The 20,213-nt window shown below is 32.7% G+C and overlaps 1 protein-coding gene across 1 annotated transcript; it reads right to left on the bottom strand.

Annotated features, from left to right (window-relative positions):
- Positions 1-14,327: 14,327 nt before the first annotated feature.
- On the bottom strand, positions 14,328-16,323 carry LOC108195603 (F-box/FBD/LRR-repeat protein At1g13570). The gene is made up of 4 exons (XM_017362585.2): positions 16,273-16,323; positions 15,165-15,986; positions 14,896-15,054; positions 14,328-14,757 (listed from the first exon to the last, which is right to left on the bottom strand). Exons 1-4 carry the CDS (start codon positions 16,276-16,278, stop codon positions 14,458-14,460), a joined length of 1,287 nt encoding a protein of 428 aa, XP_017218074.1. The 5' UTR covers positions 16,279-16,323; the 3' UTR covers positions 14,328-14,457.
- Between the last annotated feature and the right edge of the window lie 3,890 nt (positions 16,324-20,213).

Raw genomic sequence — 20,213 nt, 5'->3', positions numbered from 1 at the left:
TAGCCAAAGAGATCTCATTGTCTCTTTGGTGTAGATTTTTTGTTTTGTTTTATATAGACTTTCATTTTATTTTTCCCAATTCTTTAGAATTATATTATTTTCTTATCCTTTTCTAAATTATGAGTTTGTTTGACTCTTTCCATTATCGTTTTTAAGAATTTTATTATTGTATGTATGAGTTTATTATGTTCTTTTATATTGTTGTATTTTTTCAGGGTATGCGAGTGGAAGAAAGGATGGTAGCGGAACTTTTATGGGTGTTTTTTTTATCAAACATTAAAGTTTTATTGTCTAAGTATTATATATTTAATAGAATTAAACTCGATCTAACAATCATATTTCGAGTTTTTGTCAATATATGGTGACTCGATTCAAGCTTTTGAGCCGAACTCGAGTCTATCCAACTGTTAACGAGCCGAGTTTCGAGCTTGAAAATAAAGGCTCGTTCGAACTCGAGCCGAGCCTGATAGTGTTAGACTCGACTCGGCTCGATTACACGCCTATGCTTGATCAATAATTTTATATCATGCCTTCATCCAATGTGCCAATCTGTTGGGTGAAAATTGAAATTCTAAGACCGTGGCCTGTTTGGAAGTCAGAGGTTTGAGGTTTGAGATAAAGTTAGAGGTTTGGGGTGGACTAGAGATTCGACCATTTCAATCAGCTAATACTAGTGTTTGTTACTTAGCGGATTGAAAAAGAGGTTGTGGCTCAAAAAGCTAATTTTCAAAAAGTTACTTTGACGAGTTGTTTAGGTTAGAGGTTTTGGTACGTGTCACAATAAGCTAATCAAACAGTTAATTACCAAACAATATACAATAAACTGCTAACTTAATCCGCTAATCAAAACATCTATTTCAATCGGCTAGTCAAAACATCTAATTCAATCCGCTAACAGCTAACCGCTATATTCCAAACCGGACCAGTGTCTTACTTACTGGCTAGGCTCGTTTTCGTGTTGTCAGCAAGAATTAGCAGCCTGCTCATCCATCATTAGTATAAAACCATTGCTACCTTTTGATCGTTCACTTACACCTGTGACCAAAAAGTTTTAAATCCAACCTCTGTCTCCCAGTCTAGCTTCAGTCCACACTATATAATCAGCCAAGTTAAATATTCCGTTTTTATGTATGTATATTGCAGCTATTGTCAAGCACAACTGATAATTTATCAATACCCGCAAACGAAAATATGTTTTTGGAATCATAGATACTTCTTGTTGTTTTCTCCTCTCACCAGAAAAAATCATCACTCTACCTAAATATAACTATAAAAGTCTTCTTTACTTTTATATCAATGTTTTCCACCCAACCTGATTCACCGGATTGAGTTTTCTTTCTTTTAGACACCCACAATGCCGGCAAGATTCATATCGCAATGGTGATAAAGAATGGGCTACTAAAGAATTTAAAATACCTTTACTAACTTTGTGCCTTGTTCTTGTGATCTTGTATACCTCCGTGGAATGTTGTTTATTGTCTCTCCTTAAGAGTTAAGGACACCTACCTTCCTATAATGTGTAAATGGGGATTTCAAGTTTGAATTTTTGCTTTTAGGTAAGCTTCTTGTTTTGAATTTCCATGCATCGAGAATCCTGAAAGTGCTAGAATTGAAATGAAAAGTTGATGATACTAAATTTAGACTCACATGCAGAAACGAATGTCACTTTACCAGGCAAACAATACATAAAAAGATAAAATTGGTCATACAAGTTTTGTATTCAGTAAGCACCTTGGGCGATAAAGCACTATCTGTTAGCGGCCAAAACTTCGAAGTCGCAACAATGGACAAAATGGATATGAAGAATAGTGGAGTTTTATAAGCAAGATATATAATTTATTTAATCACCGGTGCCTTATTTACTCCACAGCAGATGGTGAATTGGTTTAATTCAAGTCAGATTAATTCAACCTTATTGAAGGATGATGGAGGTGCTTACTTGAATACAAGAACAATTAAGACACTACATTTTCAGATACAAATAAGTTGATTTTTTATTAGAACCTCCTATCCGTATTTGCTCCTCCTCAGACACTAAGGTAGACTATCGAGTTTTCTTATAAATCAAGTTAACTACCATTATCTTTCACTGCTAAGGTTGCATCACTCTTGTTGTCCATTGTTAAGTTGGTGTTTTTTGCAAATACATATGTTGGTAGAATGGTAGGCTACATCGATTTATGTTGCAAAATATGTAATTATTTCAACAGCTCGGGTACAAATAATTCAAATATGGAGCCTGGATCTAGCAAGGCATCACCGGCATCACCTATTCTCCCCAGTCCCTAGACCATGGAAGCTGACTTATCAATCTAAGTAGGTTCATGTCTAAAATTGATGTCCGCAGACCGTAACCTACACTACTCCAAGAAGCAGCGACGCTATTCATAGTGATGATCTCAACTTACTCAAGAATCAAAAGACAAAACCTCACATACCAAAGAAAATGTGAATGGAAAATGTGCGCAGCATATACATGACATTCTCTAACTACTGGTGACAGAATTCAACATCGATATAGAATTAATACCCCAATTAGTTTACTGAAACTGCAATAATCCAAGTAGGATAAGCTTAAATGAACAACAATATCAATAACTTAAACTATTTATTTAGATTGAGAATCTGGTTTCTTGAATTTGGGCAAACGCAGAACAGCTTCTTCAGTCTCTGTTGGGTCTGACCTCAATATCTACACAATTTATTAAAAACAGTCTTTTATCTAAAAGGGTATATGTTATATAAACATGCGTATAAATTGAAAGATATTGGGGGAGGGAGAGAGATAGAGAGAGGGAGGGAGTACCGGGTCTTGGAGAAACGGTTTTGTATCATCTTTAGCAGGTCTAAAAGGGGGCTTCGTCTTCGCAGCCTTCATTTCATTCTCGCTGCATTTCATGGGACCTTCTGAAGCTTTCATCTTCTCTATCGATTTTAAATTAAACAGGGGTTTCTTAATAACGTGTTGAACTGTAATTACGTAATTGGGACTGACAACAGGGCCTAAAAATTACTCCGTCCGGCTTTCCGGTGATTCATTTTTACTTCAAGGCCCGCTTCCGAGTTATAATGCGGAGGAAAGGAAGTAAACAAGTAAAGTTACTGCCCGTCTGTGCTCCCGAATTTTTTAAAAGAAGAAAAAAAAAGTGAAAATGAATATATTGTAACATATTTTCACTTCAAAAATGAGATAGAGTTTTGACTTGCTTTCTTTCCTAGAAAACTCTGGAGCAGAGCGTGTATCGTGATATTAAAAGATTAAATAATTGGAGCTCACTTTTCTCATTAATCTTAATATCATTTCAATCGTAAATTCACAAAAATATTAATCAATTATTAATGAAGTACTTTTAAATTTTAGTTTAAGAGTAAAAATATATTTTATTAAGTTTAACACATTAATTTTAATATTATCAAGATCAAGTAAAATATTATGACTTTTAGTATTTATAAAATATATTTAGATTTTTTAAATTTTATCTATTATTTATGATAACATTTCAGGAAGTTTGGTTCGATTTAAAATATAATAAGATCATGTGGATGATGTTGACGAAATTATGTTGTTGAACCCACGAAGAATTAAAAACGTTACGACCTCATTTCAATTTATTTCATATTTAAATTTTAAGCTAAATGTATGCATTTTAAGTTTGTGTTATTCCAAGGGATCGTTTGGTTTACCTTAAAAGAAGTGACTTCTTGGTTAAACTAGTGTAGTAGAAGTGAGAAGTAAATAAGTTAATAAAGTGTTTGGAAAAAAAGTAGAAGATGTGAGAGAGAAGCTAGCATTCTCAGCTTTTTAAAAATGCTTGTACTTATTTACACAAACGGGTCAAGAGAAGCAGAAGCCAGAAGCCGCTTCTGCTTCTACGAAACAAACAGCCCCTAAAATTCGAAGTTGGAAGGATGAAATCAAATTGACGTTTTTTCCTATACTTATTTAATAATATTAAATATAAATATTATTTATAGATTATTATTTTATAACATACAATTAATTTATAATGAATTTTAAATAGATAAGATTGTAATACTCCCTCCGTCCCATTTTAACTGTTTTTGACTTTTTTACACGTATTTTAAGATGTTAAAAAAATCACATCTAGACATAATTATTCTTTATAAAATTTATATCAAATAAAAGTTTAGAATCTAAACTTTTATTTGATATAAGAATTGAATTTTTTTATTGAGTATAGATATTGTTTTTTCACACCTCAATATACGTGTCAGAAAGTCAAACATCAGTTAAAATGGGACAGAGGGAGTATTTATTTTATATAAAACATAAAATTAATTTATATTGATTTCCAAATAAATAATGTTCCAATATTTATTTCAACAGAATATTAAAAACAACACTTATTATGTTTATTTTTTTAATAATCGAATATTTAAAAATAATAATAAATACATGTGTTCGTCCGTCAGAACAAATCTAACAATGTCCAAATCGATACTTCATAAATACAATAAAAAATAATGTCCTAGTAATTTAGGACATTTTTTTAATACATAAATTCCAATAACATGCCTTATATTTATGTCTTATTATTAAACTAATAATTTATTTGAAATAGTATTGGAGGGAAGTGAAAAAGTAAGGTGAAAGAGATATATTGAAATGGTGAGAAGTTAATATTCTATTGAGAAAATTGGTTTAGGACATGCTTAGTAGTGCCTAAAAAATAGGCACTGTCGAATGTGCTAGTGGTTTAAGTCGAAAAAGTAGGAGGAGAGAGATGCATTGAAAACGGTGAGAAGTTAATACTACTATTTCATTGTGAAAATTGGTTTAGGACATGCTTAGCCGTGCCTAAAAAATAGGCACTTGTCGGATGTTGTGGTTAGGGATGGGCACGGGGGCACTTCGGGGTCGGGGAGTACTATCCCCACCCCCGATCCCCGAATTCAACACTCATCCCCGCCCCGCCCCGAACCCCGAACGGGGATTCTTTTTCTCCCCGATCCCCGCCCCGAACGGGGAACGGGGATCCCCGCGGGGATTCGGGGAATTTTAGTTTTTAATAAAAAATAATAATTTTATAATATATAATATATTTTTTCAATAAAAAACAAACTACTAACTCATAGTATACTAATAAAATGATATTATCTCATATTTTTAACATCAAATCATATTAAACTTGATTTATAATATAAATAAATGATAATTTTAATATTATTAAATATATTATATTACAATATAATAATAATCGATCAATAAAAATAAATATTATTTTTTAAAATTTTAATAATATTATAAAAGGTATCTATTTTTAATAATATATTTAGTATAATATATATAAATATATTATTATTTACATATAAATATATTATTATTTACATATATATACAATCGGGGTCGGGGATCGGGGCGGGGAGACATAAATCCCCGATCCCCGAATTTTTTATAAACTTTTCCCCGTTCCCCGCCCCGACCCCGAAATATTCCCCGAATCCCCAACCCGAACGAGGCGGGGATCGGATCGGGGTCGAGCGGGGCGGGGTGAATGCCCATCCCTAGTTGTGGTGGTTTAAGAGAAACTCCAACAGTGTTTTAGCATAATTCTTAAATATATAATATATAATAAAATATAATACCCTAGTGATTTAAGACACTATACACATACATCTATTCCAATAATATGCCTTATCTTCATGCCTTAAAATTAAAATATTACTCCCTCCGTCCCCTTTTACTTGTCCTTTTTGAAAAAATAACGCATCTTAATAAAATGTTAGGTGGATATCTTGTTTTCATACATATCCCTAATAAATGTAATGAATTAGATAGAGTTGTGTATATATATATATGCTAGTCAAACATTGAAAGTTGATACATTTTGAAAAAACATACAAAAAGTTGCTTTGAAAAGAGAAGTGAACAGATAATTTGGGACAATTTTTTTTTCAAAAGGGACATGTAAAAGGGGACGGAGGGAGTAATATATTTGAATACAACTATATATAAGCCAAGCATGAAAAGGTGTGAAAAGGGAGAGAAAGTGAATATTTTATGGATTAAAATAGTTTTGGATAAGTGTGGTAGTCCAAGAGTGCCCTATATTGATGTCCTAAATCAAAATTTAAGGCACAAGAAGCAAACCAATGCTCCAACAATGTCCTAGTGGTGCCTTAAAATACTAGGACATATAAGTATGCAACAAGTGCCTTATTTTTGAGGAACCACTGTGCATGCCCTATCAATAAAAAAATAGTTTCCTACCATTCCACTACATCTCTCTCCCCCTCCTTTTCAATTCACTCCAATAACAATTCAAATATATATTATTATTTTAATAATAAGGCACAATAATGGGGCATATTGTTGGAATTGATATATTAAAATGATGTCCTATAACAGTTAAATAGGTGTATTGGATTGGGATTTTGAAGCATTTTTTTCATTCATGACATCTGAGGATCTTCGATTGGGATCGTTTGGAATCCATTAAAATTTTGGGGTATTCAATTGAGATTTTAAATTATGCTACAAAATCTTGTGGTATTCAATTAGGATTTTAAGTTATACTTTAAAATCTGATGGTATTCAATTGGGATTGTTTAAAATCCATTAAAATTTGATGGTATTCAAATGCTGATGGATTTTTTTGATTTCATAAAATGAAGGATTTTTGTGGGATTATTCTGTGTATTTTGAGTTTTTTGAAATCCCACCAAAATCTATGAGATTTAGAAGCATTGTGCTGAATCCTTTTAACTCTGCGACATTTTATCAAAAATCCGCACAAAATCAAAATCATGTACAATCCATTAAAATCTATAAACTAAAAACTATTTATTAAAATCCTAATCGAATATCCGTAAGAATAAGGCACATTATTGGAGTTGAACCTGGACAAACATGTCCTAAATCACCAAAACATCATTCTTTATATTATATTTGGAACTCTGACTAGGATAATGTTGGATTTGCTCTAACGCACCATTAGGATGTTATTGGAGCATACATTTTATCCAAATGTCTTAAATTTTAACTTATGACATTGTTGGACTTGACGATCAATATCAACATATTTTCTTCGTCTTTTATAGAAACGAAATTTACAATTTCTTCCTCTTTTCGTCCTCTAAAGGAACGAAGTTAAGAAATTTCTTCAACAATTTTGTTCATGTATGTTGATGTATAGTTCGTTCACAAACCGCACAAACATATCGAAAAATTTCTATACGATTGCAGATATTGTGTTCGTCCAACAAATCAATCAGGATACCCATTTTTGTCATGTTTTATGTTTGATTATGAGTGTCTGTTTTTGAAAATTATTGGTTCAAAGTACCTCATTTTTGTGAAGGATCTGTGAGTACGTCTGTAAAACTGGGACTTAAAAATGAGACTTAATGTTATTTTCAATTTTAAATTCAAAAATGTTTGTTTGAATTGAAGCTGACTTAAAGTCCTGAAAGTCGGAAATTGATTTAAATGCAGAAGTTAGTTTTAGTTATTTTTTTCAGTGACTTAATTATTTTTAAACTTTTTTTTGATAAATATTATTCATAAGACATAAATTACATATAAATCACTTTTATTTTTTTTATTATTATATTTTTAATAACTCACAATTTATTAATACCTCAAAATTATATAAACAGATATTTTAAACTCTCAGTTATCACATAAGTTACATTAAATTATAAATCACAGCAAGTCATAAGAGCAAGTCCAAGAGTGTCCTAGTTGATGTCTTAAATATAATATAAAAAATTATGTCCTAGTGATTTAGGACATACTTTTAAATCATAAGTCATAGGAGTTGTTTGGCCAGGTTTAAACTTTTAGATTTATAAATTAGAGACACTTCAAAAAGTAATTATAAGAGATTGAAAATACTAGTTTTTGTTTCATGACTTCTACTTCTTTTCTAAACACTTTATTCATTTATTGATTTATTTATTTTTAACTTCTATTTCATATTTTTACTTTAATCTCGCTCCGTCTCAATTTACGTACCTCTTTTGCTTTTCGAGAAGTCAAAATGACTAATTTTTGACTAACTAATAAAATAATTATTTATTTTTTTAGAAAATAAAAAGTTATATAATAAAATATGCTAGATTTACTCTTCAATGGTATTTTTTTTAAACCTTTTTAAATTATATAATATATATAAATTTCAGTTAAAATATAATTATTTTGACTAGTCAAAAGTTAAAAATAATATGTATATAGAGACCAAGAGAGTAGATCCTTATTTTAAATTTATGTAAACGGTCCCATAAATTTAGCCGAACCGCTCGATATACCAGCTCAGCTCTCGCGCGCTGATTAATGTTTACTTGTGATGGCTTTTCAGAAAAAAAAAAGTTTTACTTGTGATGCTATCCCAAAGTCACAACGTAATTTGAGAGTCCACCATTGTTGACTTGTGTGTATGTCTTGTCACATGATGGAGGTTAAATTTGGGCCTAACATTGATGCAATAATGTTTACAGATAAACCAGAATGTCTTTACATTCTAAGTTAGTGAGCTTATTTAGGTGTAGATATACACAACCTCACGTCTTTACATTCTGATGTTTCGATGCTGATTGATCAAACAAATCAAATCACAGCCTCACGCAACACAAACATTTAATCCTTATTATTTTTAATTTTATATTAATTATTAAATATAAAAACATTACTATATTAAAATATTCATGAATACGAATCCGACAAGATTACTCACGACTATATTTAGTCTTATAAATTATACGTGAAATTTGTCTCATGTCATAAACAGTTCTAACATATTAAACCGGAAAAGGAAAAAAAAGGGAGGTAGTAGTTTTTAGGGCTTTTTTGTATTCATAACCAAGTTTTTAATCTTATTTTCAAAAATACTACATTCTCCAATCTTATTTTCAAAAATACTACCTTCTTTAATATTTTCAAAAATACGGTGGTTGCATATGCAACTGCAAATTCTGATTTCAAGTTGCAGTTTTCAAATGTCATTTTCGACCTCATCATTGGAATGTATATATATATATATATATATTGAAAATATTTTTAAAAAGATAGTATATTTGAAAGATTTTAGAGAAGGTAGTATTTTTGAAAATAAGATTGGAGAAAGTAGTATTTTTGAAAATAAGATTGAAAAGCCAGTATACAAGATAATTTCCCTACTTTTTACCGAGTGCAAATACAAGACCCATTCTGATCAAAATTTAAGGGGTGTATATAATCGGGATTATATCTGATTTTAATTTCATGCTGATTCAAGATAAAATATCACAAAGCTGAAGATAATTTTTAGGATGTGAGCACAATGGCTCAAAATATCTCATAAATTTTGGTGAGATTCTAAATATTTTAAAATATATTGAAAAATCTCACATATCCATCATTTTATTAAGATTTAAAAAATTCATCAGCATTTGAACAACATCAAATTTTAATAGATTTAAAATAACCTCAATTGAATATCATCGAATTTTATACAAACCCCAAATTATGTCACCTTGAAAATTTTTATGCCCAATTATATGTAGTTGACTAGTCGTTAATTTTCATTTCATTTATTTACTCAAAACTCATCCCAACTACCGCATAGTAACTACTCTTGTTGCAAATTTATACCTCTTGCCCCTGTATCGCCCCTATCGGTGACGGATCTAGCACACAAATATTAGGGAGACATCAAGCAAAATTCCAGAAACACGTATATATTTTTAAATTTTGTGGAGCCATATTTATAATTTTGCAAAATTTAAAATGATGAAAAAATATAAAAAAAAATTTAGGAGGCACGTGTCTCCGGTGCCTTTTCCTAGATTCTCCCTACCCCTCGTTAGTTTTGATTACCATGAATGTACATTAAGTGTAGCATTACTCTAGATAAATCAGAAAGTTCGCGAACAAGAAACTCAATTATTTCATTGGTCGCACGAACAAGACTTCCCCCAAATAATTACTCTTTTTCACCACACATCACATTCATGCAAATCACCAAACCTCAACCATCAAAACTTCAGCACAAACACAAATAGTCCACACACTCCACACACACTCAGACTCAGTGTGGCCATCTAGCCCTCTCCTCCCATGGCTTCCTCCACAACATCAAGCCTAGAGCAATGGTACCTCAAAGCCGCTATAATTGTTGCATGCTCGGTGCTCGGTTACTTAGTTTACGATGCCATAATGTCCACTGCTGCTGAGCTCCTGCAAAGGTTGCTGATAATCTCTCCTCTGCTCCTAGTCTTTCTAGTTCACTTGCTCTCCACACCGAACCAGGTTAGCATTTCGGTCCCTGGTTCGGAGCCTGATGCGATTTATGGAGCCGGAGGGTCGCCCTGGGGGATTGCCATGCTGCTTCTGTTGCTGTATTTTCTCATCATGTATCAGCCTTCATTCAATGCCCTTGTTTTCTACATTTTTATGACTATTGTCACGCTTAGGGTGGTGCTGTATTAGTATGCTTCTGGTGTAACTTTGTGCTCTGAACTTAACTAGCTCAAGTGGTTAAGAGTTTATCCTCGGTTGTCCTAGGTGCTGGGTTCGACCCTGGTTCACCTGAGAATTTATTAGAGCCAAAAAAAAAAAAGTATAATGTTGTGATATATATGTTGCATGTATTCATCTGATTCTCAAATGTGATGGTTTGTGTTAGTAATATATTGTGGTCTCCTGAATCTAGTGAATTAATCTACTTGCATATAAGGTGGAAAAATAGTTGCGGATTCTTTGTTTTGCAGGTTCACCATAGCTAGGATTATTGGTAAAGCATTGTGAAAGATAGCTCACTAATTTTGAAAATTGATGCAGGAAACTGATGAGGTGGTCCTCTACTTGATGTTTTTCATTTACTTCTCTAATCTTAGGTTAGAATGTAGAAACAGATTTGACAGTCTAAGTCTAATAATTTTGCTACACGTACTCTGTTAATTTGCTGAGGATTCACAATTCGAGACAAAATTAAGGACTGTTATTAATCTGTTCATCTTTCTCTGATATGGTAACAAGTGGCCCTGATCTTGCTGTTTTATGGTTGAGTTACATAGAATGGTAAGACAAACACACTATCCTAACCATTGTTAACAAGTGTAGTCAATCAGTATCATTAGAACTTACCTCCGTTCTAAAAGCCGGTGATTAATTACGATTAATCGTCAATTAATAAATCCTTATTACTCATCGAACTGATTAAATTTTGAATTATTTCGTTAATCATTTGATTAGTCCTGATCAATATAATTAATTTTCGATTAATTCTTGTCTCGTAACTTTACTAAATAAGTCCGATTCTCTCTTTTTACAAACCTTACTCATACTCATGTAACACAAAATCTAGAAGTAATATGTGAAGTAATATGAGTTGTACTCAGTGCAGAAGACTAACAAAATAATTAGCAATAAACCAAGATTTACTTAATTTTATCTTAACAATACTCCCTTCATCCCAAATTAGATGAACTCGTTGATTTCGGACACGCATTTTAAAGTCTTGATTTAATTGACCGCATAGCTATATTATTTATTTTTAAAATTTTATTTTTGCAAATAAAATTTTAAACATGAAATTTTCATTTACAAAAGAAAATTTGAAAAAAATAAATATCGAAATTATACGGTCAATGCATCTTAAATTACGTGCTCAAAATCAACTAGCTCATTTAATTTGGGACGGAGAAATTAACAGTAAAGCATTTATAGTTTCTTCTACTAGTGATAAAAGCTCAACCATGCATCATTCCCCCATAAATTTTGGCCGATCATTAAGAATGTCTGTTACATGGCAATGCAAGTTGATAAGGTGTAGTAGGTAATCACAGAGACATAGTTATTATGTAATTATTCTTCTTGTTGTGGGAGTAAAAACAGCAGTCTTGATTTGAATAATTTGAAAAGAGCAAGACTGTTCTTGATATCCGTACGAGTATGGTGGCCCTTCTCCCATTCACTAGCACAGCAGCAGAGAAAGAAACAAGGTCATGTGACTTCTGAATATACTGTTTATAGTGGGTGTACGACTTCAACTCTTGCCAATAGATTGCATATATATTGTGTCCAGGTCGGCCCGGGATGGGCAGAACATAATTTAAGTCACCTGAATTTTTATTTTTTTAAGAATAATGTACCCACATATTTATATTATATTTAACTTTCACCTGCACGCAATTTTCACTAGGATACTTATTTTTTTTTTTTTTTTGAAATTAGGATACTTAATCTTCTGATATCACGGTAAGATTTAATTTTTACCTACACACAATTTTCACCAATTGGGTATTTGGATACTTATTCTTCTGATATCGGAATAGGTGGGATGGAGGGGTTAAAAGTTATGCTATATCTGTTACCATATAACATTGAAGTGAAAAACCTTATTACTTCAACGGGGGTGCTAAATATAGATTTGAAAAAGCAAAATGCTATACTTAATTCTAAATATTGAACCAAGTATAAAAGTTGTTGGTATAATTGCGGTATAAACATGTAAGTGAAATATTTGGTGAGTGAAATATAACTATATTTAAATAGTTTGGTGCTAGAATATAATAATAGTTATACGTATTCTAGCACCAACATCGACCAATGGTAGCTAGAATAGTATCAACAAGTAACTAGTGTTAGAATATAATAATAGTTATACGTATTCTAGCATCATCATCATCGACCAATGATGGCGAGAATAGTGTCAACTGTTGTTGTGGTCACAAGAACAGTTGACACTATTCTCGCCACAAAAGTTGCTCTCATCCATCCCTATTATTATGCGTATTTAGGTGATATCTACGGGTATAACCGCAGAGTAGCAAAATAAATAGCAGAGTCAGGTTCATCATTGTGCTTCTGTCTTGCAGCTTTATTTTGTTGTGTTACTCATTTTGTTTATATTAATTAGAATTAATAACATTATCTACTTTAATGTGTATTCGTGAACAATAAGATTGCTCCATGAAATAATAATCTGTTGAAAAAGATACAATATACAATCTCTGCAGCTTGCAGGACTAGCATGAGTTGCATGCAAATTGAGAAATATATGTGAGATGCATGAGGTTGAAGCTTGACTTTTGGTCCTTATCACATGTTAACTGAGTTTAAGCATTGTAGATCTAGATGTAACAGAATCTCTGTCTTTATAAATGGACACATACAAAGCTGGCTTAGATCTGCAGAATCTTTCTTTGTCTTTTTCATTGTCCTTTTTAGGCCCTTGCTATTCTATTGCACTATTGATTTTGAATAGTTAGGTTTTTTAATCTATAAATTTAGTTACTGCAAATTACTGGAAACTAGCATCTTTAGTTTGAGTCTTGATCTCCATTAGAAAGTTGTAATCTTTTAAACTCTGCACAGTAAAAAAGAAGCCGGCACTACTAGTCTGAATCATCAAGTTACCACACCTTAGCATAAATCATCGACGCAATGTTTTATGTCCCCGGGAAATTGCTAATTTTACCATCATCAAATAGACTTATTATGTTAGCATCTGGTTTATGCCGGATTTAACTCTATGGCAGCCCACTATCAGTAGATTGTTCCGTTTTGAGTTTAAATTTTTCCTAGTTGGCTCTATGTCAACCTATTGTGAGGAGGAGATGGTGACATAATTCCTATCGAGACAAACAAAATGAAACCGAGTACAAAATCTTCTCTGAGAATATCAAAGGAATAAAACCAGGTAGTTCTAGACAGCTAGTCGATATCTAATTTTAATTTACATGAAATATGCCTAGAACAAATCTTGAGTAGTAAGAGCATAGTCTTAAATGTAAGAAAATGGAGGTGCACAACCACAAAAAAGTACGGCATATGTATAGAATCAGGAAGAGAGAAATGCCCCAAACTAGACCGCGATGCTGTTTATCTTTTGAAAAGAAGGGCAAGATCAAGATAATGTCATAGCACACAAAATTTTGTAAAAAAAACAAATAAGGGGCTGGTTATACGTACACAGTTGTACAACACAACTATCAGCCACACCATCCGAGGTGTGCAACTACTGTGACTTCATGTCACTGATGGTGTGCACCTACTTCTGCTATCCAATTGTGTATGTTTAATTTTGCCCGATAAAGAACTTCTGCATAGTAGTTAAATTTTTCCCGGTTCAAGTTTGACAAGGTGTCAATTAGAGGAATTAAAGGCCATCAATTGCTATGACATGCAAGAAGTCTGAGTAGTTCTACGGAAGCATTCTGAACAACTGCAGAACTACTGGCCTGGTAAATCCTATGTTACTTAAAAGATCACGTAAATTTCAGATTCATACTTGATGCTAATAACATTTTACAATTTCACCATCAAACTTCATGCTTTTAATGTGATCATATTACCCTGCATCGGAATAAGTAATAGAGCAAAATGAAGTCAATCTAGGAGTTTATCATAAGAAGCCAGTACATAAGTCATAACAAGTCAACAACAGTTGAACAAACACTTGCAACCAAAGAGTAAAATAGAGCTCTCAAGACTCCACCCCAAAACTCAAGCAGCTAATTGCACCAAAGAAGTTCAGCTTTCTGGGATTTTCTAGGTAACTTCGAGAACTCTTGTTTAATCCTCAATATTTCATTGGGATAACTAACATCTGTTCTGAAGGATAGGAACATGTCTTCTAGTGATGGGGAAGATGCGAGTAAGATCTTTGAAAACAGTAGCTCAGCTCTTAAACCAACTAGACCAGATATTTGCACAGTTGTAAGGTTGTCCAGTACTGCATCTTTCCGGGATTGTGATTCCAGATGACTTTCAATTATTGAGATTATATGATTTGAGCTCGTCACATTGAAATCCTACATTCAAAATTAATTTAATGTAAGTTTACAATAATTTAAATAAACTAACAAATTATATGTAAACATTCATCCAAAGCAGCATTTAATGTTTCAATTTTGTTGACCAAATTTCTAAATACAATATCCAGTTCTTACCAGCTTTACTAGAAGTATTTGCAAGTTGGGAAGACATCTGATCAAGCTAAGACCATTTGCAATCCGAAACAACTTAAATGAAACGGAACACAAATTCAGTATCTTCAAGTTCACCATCCTTGTTGCATGTGTCCTCATCGTGTGGGGGCCTCCCAATATCTGTAACATCGAAATGCAAGACAAATATATAGCGCAACAAAGTACAGAAAATTGCAAGTAGGCAACTAAAAAAAAAACAGATAATTCTTTTTTATGAACTTTCGCGGTACCTCAAGGAGTGAACCATGAATGAAAAGGACACTGAGTCCTGGACTATTGCTAAGAAGCCTGATCAAACTGACTGATTTACTCTTGTGGAAATCTGCAGGGGTCAGCACCAGAGTCAATTGTTCCAGGCCATTTGCCTTTTCGAGCCATCGCCAATCTATTTCTGGACTATGAACCATATATAGCCTTTTGAGATTGTTAATATTGGTGAAGACCAGATGTTTAATGCCATTGCATATGCGCAATTCCAGATCCTGCAGTTGGGCCCTGAATGATACAGGAGCAGAGATCGAAACACGAATAAGATCAACAGAGACTAGATTAGAGAAGCATCTGGATTCAGGTGGGGGGCTCAGTATCCACTTATCAATTTCTAACACTTTCAACTTTGCAAAATCGAAAAAAACTGAGGGAACTAAGCAAGCATCGTTTTCCGCATTATCAAGTCTGAACACCTCAACATCCTTCTCTGTTAAGTGCTGAATCCAGTGATGGATATGATGGCTTTCAAGTTTGGGCGGGATGTAGATTTCAGTGTCCACCATGGGGCCAGTTTGGACCGCAAAGATCTTGTCGAGTGCTGATGAAAATGCAGACAGCTGCTCTGCTTCTTCGTTTTTGTTACTAATCACTTGCAAGTAAAACAGCTTATTCAGAACCAGGCAGGATCGCATTGTCCATGTCTCCCTCCAAGCTTTCGACAAAATACATGTTCTCGCGGCATCACGAACAGGCACAAGGTCAAGGATGGTCTGTTTCAGTGCCACAGGCAAGTTGCTAAGCCGATCATCATCAGGTGATGGGCACAGGCTCGACATGCTGCCCTGCATGAGATTTTTGCACAGAGTATTCAGGATAAATTGTCCAGCATGCTGTTATTTTTCACTATACAGTTTATATATTGATATATGTTAGACATTTAATCAAACACCAGGTGGGAAAGATTGAGCTTTGGTTTACTGTGATTAAGAGACCAGGTAGTTTTGATCACAGATTGAACAGATACAAGCACAGAGAAATGGGAATAAGTTTAGTTGTATTCTAACCTATATTCTGTTGATTAACTACATATTTAATTTAATTGTGTTATAAATTCATGAATTTACTTACATTCATTCGTAGCGGTAATAGTGGCTCGGAAAAGTTTAGTTCCAGTGATAATATTAGCCCCAAAAGGTGTTGTCGGAAATGTGGGGTGTGGATTTGAACTATTATTTTTGATATCTTGAAGAGGGGAATGAATATTTTCGATTCAAATATATTGAGTAATTTAATTCTAATCAATTGAAAATATTATTTTTAAATTATATATCTGATACATTTTTGAGTCATTAATTTAATTATATACAAATAATTTATATATAATTTTATAATTGATTGATATTCGACTCCCTCTCAAAAAAAAAAAAAAAAAAACTTTCTCACAATTAGATATGTATGAATTTGAGAGGAAATGTCACGATTATAAGTTCGGGAATTCTCAGTTTATATGTTGTATGAGATGTCGTCGTTTGAATCATTATATTAAATGATATCGATTTTATTCTGTAATATGCTAGCAAGTAGTAGTGCAGTTGTTGCTTTATCTGGTACGAGGGTGACACGTGGCATTAAGATCACTAGACTTGTATAAGTAACAACCTTAGCAGCCGTATCAGATATTATATTGAGAATGAACTTGTTTGTTTTTTGAATTTATATCTTGCTTTCTTTACCAATTAGTTACGAAATCCAAAAAATTTATCATCAAAAAATGTTTCAAAAACAGCTCCATCAATGATATTTGGTTTTGGTACCAGAGCCATGGTGTTCTTACTAGAGAAACACAAAAATGACAGAAGAATCACCCCAAAAGCATGAAACATCAATTCCCACCATTGAAACCAAGCTGCACTCCTTCGAAGAAAACCAGGCTATAACACAACAACTTATATTTCAATTTAAGGAATAGATCTCAACAACGACCAAGGACACAAAAGATGTGAAGAAAAGTATAGTTTATTATTTAGATAGTTTAGCTTTAGGACTGTTTCTTTTGGATATCAATTCTTACTTGTCTAGTTTTTATTTGGTATTGTTTAAGAAACATATTGTGACCTATTATGAACCTTGATTAATAAAGTTAATATTATTGTTTCGACATTTTTATGAATTTCATTGTATTGGATTATAAATTTATTTATTTTATTGATAATTATGATCAATATTATAAACAATTTAATTATTTTTTGAAGAAATCATGAGTGCTCGATGAGGAGATGCTAAAAATCACAACAATAGAAACAACAACGGGAGCGATGAAAATAATAATGAGAACAACAATAATGAAGGTGGAAAGGTGTTGAACCAGCTCACGCAAATCCTAGCAACACTTGTTGGAAATCAACAACCTGCTCAAGGAAATATTGTGTCAGAATTCAAGTGTTAGAACCCCCCAACATTTGATGGTGCAACAAACTTTGCTATTGTGGAAATATGGATCCAAGTAATGGAAAAGGCATTTGAATTGTTGGGAAGTAATTATGGACAAAAGGTTACTTTAACTGTGTATCAATTACAAGGCAGTGCATATGACTGGTGGCTAATGGAGAAGAGGAGGAATGAGGAAAATATTGATTCGATAACATCAGATAGTATCTAAGCAGGGAGATAGGACAATAGAGTAGGAAGCAGAGTTTGCGAGGCTCTCTAAATACGCTCGTACCTTAGTTGTGGACGAGATTAGTCGGGTTAGAAGATTGGAGGAAGGATTAAAGAAGATATTAGGCATGATGTTGCAAATTTTGAGTTAACCACGTATGAGCAGATATTTAACAAGGCCTTAGTGGTTGTAGCAAATCGTTCCACTTTAACAACCGTGCTCTGGTTCAAATAATAACAAAGATTCATCTTGAATTCGCCGATCCATTATATTTGATCCAATTAGTACGGTTCTTGAACTAATTATAAATAAACCAACCTACTTTACCCTTGCATAGTTGTTATAACAAAATTTGCGTTTTGTAGAGAAATCCTTTTTTCATATACTATAGTCCTATTTCTTTTCTTTTCTATCATCCAGATAATGACTTACCATCTTTAGCCTAAATCTATAGGCAACTCATCCAAATTAAGCTAAATTAGTGGATATTCGTCTAGTCTTCATTCTTCGAGATTTTAATTAATTAAATTAGCAATCTTTCTTTCGTTCTTTTTTCCACGGTCATTAAATTAGATTGACAACAAAAATAACACAAATCACCCATAATAATATGAGTAACGCCATCAACAAGTTCAATTTCTCAAATAAATCACCAAAGAAAAGCCCTAAATTGAACAATAATAAAATTTCAGCAAAACCCTAATTTTTGACTGATAAACAAACAATATAAATCAATTGTAGAAGAGAAGAAGATGGTACCTTGCAATTGAAGATAAGAAATATTGGAGAAATCTCACAAGAAATAGTACGTAAATTTTTCCCTTTTTAGTTTAATTTCTTCGATATCTGTAATATGTCTCACTCTCTTGTCACAGAATACTCTAAACCCTAATTTTTTTTTGTTTCTACGATTACTAATGATACATGTGCCCTATTATTTTGAAAAAGTGGGCTGGACTATTTGACGGGCTTGACCCAAAACAAAATTAACAACTCCAACAAATCGGCATGGGCTTAAATTTATCAAATAAAATTTACGAATTTTTATGGCATTGCAAATAAAATAAGTGTTGGATAATCATTTGAAATTTAGGTGCAATGAAAACTTTGTTATTATGTCAAAATATTAAAAATTATATTAAAAAAAAATATTATGACATAAGAGCATCTCCAATGGTTGGCACCCTTCAAGGGGTGTCAATTTTGACACATAACTCAAAATATTATTTTTTATATTCACACTCTTCCAAATCATTTTTAGCACCCTTCTTTTAAAATACACTCCAATGGTTGGCTCCAAGATGCCAACTTTATAATAGAGAAATAATATTTTATGTATTATTGGGACCACAAATCTATATTTTATGTATTATTGGGACCACAAATGAAGTTGGCACCCTACTTTATGGGTTGCCAACTTTTGGCACCCCAAAGCCAACTCAATTGGCACCCCAATAGCACTTTAACATCTCCAATGAGGGTGCCAACGAGAGTGCCGATCCATGTCATGCCACCTGGCATTGGCACCCCTCTTGAAACCTCCCATTGGAGATACTCTAACTATATGTTATCTAAAAATAGATAATATATTAGTCCACCATCTACGCGCTTGCAGTTTTTGGATTTTGAGGTGAATTTTGTGGTTTTGCAAGTCTCGAGTTTTTCCGCATGTGTGACCAGTGTACATAAATATAACGATATTTTGGGCCTAATAAATATAAACTAATTTTTCTAAGTTATTATTTTTCATTAGACTTTCGCTCAAATATTTTGAATATCTTAATTTGATATTGTTTCGAGTTAATTGATATGGTTTAAATAAATTTGATTTGATTAGATATTTAATTTATTACTAACAATTTACTTGGAACATTTAACTAAATTAATTATCTAGTGCCCAAGTTTTACTCCTTCGACGACTATACATAGGTCTATGATGCCTATTGCACCTGTTGTGCCTCATTATCTGCTGCACATGTAAAGAAACCTATGAAATTTGATGGTACGAACTTCAAATAGTGACATCAAAAGGCTTCTACCACTTTTATAAGGAGTATGTTAGTCTTATATTGAACATTTTTAGTTTGGGAGGATCTCAGGGATTGTACTAAGTGTGAGCAGATCCGTTTGGGGTTGCTCCATTGCAACCGGAATAAAAATCTCAAGTGTGCTCTCTCTCTCTCTCTCTCTCTCACAAAACGAAACAAGATTTTAAAAATGGGATAAAAATTTTAAAATGCCATAATTATTTTTTAATTGGTGATTAGGGTATTCTACCACCTTCTAGGTTAATCAACCCCTACATCAGATCTAAGATATCACTAATTCTAATTTTGTGTATATTTGTCTAATGTGTGCTATCAGAAATTAATCTCATCCGTGTGGAGGATTTGTCGGAAAATGCAGGTTT

Source organism: Daucus carota, chromosome 7 (genome assembly GCF_001625215.2).
Source record: "Daucus carota subsp. sativus chromosome 7, DH1 v3.0, whole genome shotgun sequence".
Classification (NCBI taxonomy): Eukaryota; Viridiplantae; Streptophyta; class Magnoliopsida; order Apiales; family Apiaceae; genus Daucus; species Daucus carota.
The sequence above is the reverse complement of the archived record's forward strand: the minus strand, read 5'-3'. Positions and strand labels throughout refer to the sequence as shown.